The 3,120-nt window shown below is 37.1% G+C and overlaps 1 protein-coding gene across 1 annotated transcript; it reads left to right on the top strand.

Annotated features, from left to right (window-relative positions):
- The first annotated feature begins 1,573 nt into the window (after positions 1–1,573).
- LOC149393704 (MLP-like protein 31) lies at positions 1,574–2,669 on the top strand. The gene is made up of 2 exons (XM_089617407.1): positions 1,574–1,813; positions 2,117–2,669. Exons 1-2 carry the CDS (start codon positions 1,624–1,626, stop codon positions 2,395–2,397), a joined length of 471 nt encoding a protein of 156 aa, XP_089473533.1. The 5' UTR covers positions 1,574–1,623; the 3' UTR covers positions 2,398–2,669.
- Positions 2,670–3,120: the final 451 nt, after the last annotated feature.

The following is a 3,120-nucleotide window of genomic DNA, read 5'->3' as shown; positions in this document are numbered from 1 at the left end:
ACTACCTTTTGAAGGTAATCATTCTCCTATAAATAGGGCCCTTATTCTCATTGTTTCTTATCTCATATAAGTTAGAGATTGAGAGCCTCTCTCTCTAGACATTGTGGCCGCCCCTCTTTCTCTCTCTGAAATTCTATTTTTGTTTTTGTTTGGCACCTAGGTCCACATTTGACCTAGTGGTTTAGCTCTTCGACTCAAAGAATTGTTCTTGAGTCGTCGTGTTTAAAAAGTGCCCACACACTAATTCCTTCTAATCTCGAGTGATATATGTGATAGAAACTTTCGTGGTTACTCGAGTTCCCGAAGAACGAAGAAAGATGAAATGCGTGGGGAGACGAACGTTTCAACCTTCCTAAGGCTTCTCAACGTTCAAGCTTCACAAAGGTTAGTAAACGAGTATTGCTTTTAGATAGTTTTAAATATAAACATGTGCTTGCTCTTTGTCTAGGTTAGTAAAATCGTTTTACTTGTTTTAAAGAAAATTTTTAATTTCCGCCGCTTGCTCGAAGCGTCAAATCTTTTCTTAACCCTGGATCAATTACAACAATGTCATCTTCCATGAACATCTTTTCCTTTTTCACAACATCAAATATCACGATTTTGAGATCGATCAATTCTCTGATCTAGTCTTGCCATACAGTTTTTCCAATCCTCGTGCAACTGCAAAGCTCTCTCTGAAGATACAAGTTTCAATGTATCAACACCAATCCATCAAGCCACAAATACTAATACAACTTGCTTTGCAACACCGATCAATTCAAATCCTACAACATCCGCTGCAAGTCCTACAACATCAGGAACATCACCACGAATTGAGTCCTCTACATCAATATTAAGTTATGCCTCTGCACTATTATCTGACCATCAACTCAATCAGCCACTAAGAAGATCTTCATGACCTCACACTACTCCTCGACATCTAGTGGTTTTCCCTGCGACATTTTGGCTGCCTCACTGTCAAATCCCAAATCTAAAGAAAAATTTACTTATCCACACTCACCCTCAATTGTCATCGGATATGATACTCTATCAGCTTCTTTTAAGGCTTTTATCATGCCTATATCCATAGAGTATGAGCCACAGTCGTATCACCAAGCTTCTAAGTCGGAACAATGGCGTGAATCTATGCAAGAAGAAATTGAAGTCATGCATCAGAATAACACCTGGTCTGTTGTCGTTAGGTTTTTAAAAACAAGTTCAATGCCGATGGTACGTTGGTACGCCACAAAGCACTTTTAGTGGCGAAGGGCTATAATTAATAGGAAGACATAAATTTTATTGATACTTTTTCAACAGTTGCGAAGCTAGTTACAATCAAGATGCTAGTGGCTCTAGCTGCATCTCAAAAATGGCATTTAGCTCAATTAGACATTAACAATGCATTTCTAAATGGCGACTTGTTTGAAGAAGTATATATGGAACTGCCACATGCTTATGTACCACAGAAGGTCTATATTTTCCACTCCATTGATATTATTTAAATATATATATATATATATATATATATATATATATATATATATATATATATATATATTCTCTCCACCTATAAAAGGGTAAGGTCCAGACAAGTTATTCGTCACAATTGTTTAGCTTGAAATATTATTATATTGAAATAGGGAAATGTCGTCGGATCTGTGTGGGAAGCTTGAATTTAATGTTGAAATCAAAGCAACGGCGGAGGCATTCCACAACTTGTTCGCCAAGAAACCCCACCATGTTGCCAATGCCACTGACAAAGTTCACGGAGTTGAGTTATTAAAAGGGGAGTGGGGAACTGTAGGATCCCATATCGTCTGGAACTATGTTCACGGTTAGTAATCTAATAATAAAACGAGAGTTTTACTCATTTTATCCAGGCACGAAGTCACGTGTACACTAAGGGCCTATTGTCCCTCAATCAATTTTCTTCAACAAAAATTGTACAAAACTATTGCATTTTCACTAGTTTTATTTATTGTATATTTCTTCTATTCTAAAAATTTCCAAATCAACCATCCTAAACTTTTTTTTGGTCTCTACAAACGTACTTCTATGATCATGTTCATCTTACAAACAGTTGTTTGCATGCCTATTACTCCCTTGATTAACTAATTCTGACTGTACTAATACCCAGACGGGAAACCTAAAAGAACAACGGAGATAATCGAAGCTATCGACCATGAGAAAAACTCTATCACTTTAAAAGTGATAGAAGGAGACCTCACGGAGAACTACAAGAACCTCACAATCACTGTGCGAGTGACAACCAAATCCGACGGTCAGGGAAGTGTGGTTCACTGGACCATGGCGTACGAAAAGCATCGCGGCGATATAGAGGACCCACACAGCTTCGTGCCATTCTTGAGTGAACTTTCAAAAGATCTCGATATTCAACTTCTTGATGACAAGGAATGAGATTTCGATCCCCACTTATACGTATATTTTGTCTGGCGAGCTATATTATATTGATGTCTTGTTTATGCATATTATAAATATCTGCAATAAGGGCTCGCGCACTGTACTGGTTATATATGTCGCTTTTTCTTTTGCTTTTAATTACAGTGTGGTTTTTATGTCTTGGCGTGTAGCATCTGTTTTATGTGTGCTATATAAGTTGTGATGTTTTCATGCTAGGACATATTTGTGATAGTCTTTAATAATTTGAATAAAATATCTTTCTTATATTATTGTACTTTTGCTCCATGCATCGTCATTAGAGATAGCCACTGTAATCCTTTATTGTATATGATACAAAATATAGGGAAAATATCAAGAGTATCACTCGTGTTTAATCGAAATGCGAGATTTATCCCCTCTATTTTTAAAAAATATCATACATATCTGTTGTTACATTGTTTTGTTGGATTTATTTTTTAGTGCAAGTTGTGTGGAAAGATGTCGGTCGTTTTGTTTTCACTTCTGGTGTGACATCTTTCCTCCTGTGTGCAGACTCTTTTTCTAGCAAGTTTCCAGTTTTGACAGATTGCTTCGCTGGTGACTTATTGCTGAGTTATTGCCTCGCTGCTGTCTTCATTACGAGATATCTTCCTTGCTGGTACCTTCATTGCAAGATATCTCTCGCGGCTATCTTGATTACACGATATTCGCCTTGATGGAGTCTTTACTTTGTGATATTCG

This window comes from Urtica dioica, chromosome 6, assembly GCF_054948205.1.
Source record: "Urtica dioica subsp. dioica isolate 48M chromosome 6, U.dioica_male_clone48M_v1_H2, whole genome shotgun sequence".
NCBI classification, from domain to species: domain Eukaryota; kingdom Viridiplantae; phylum Streptophyta; class Magnoliopsida; order Rosales; family Urticaceae; genus Urtica; species Urtica dioica.
This window is presented reverse-complemented; position numbering and strand designations above follow the sequence as displayed.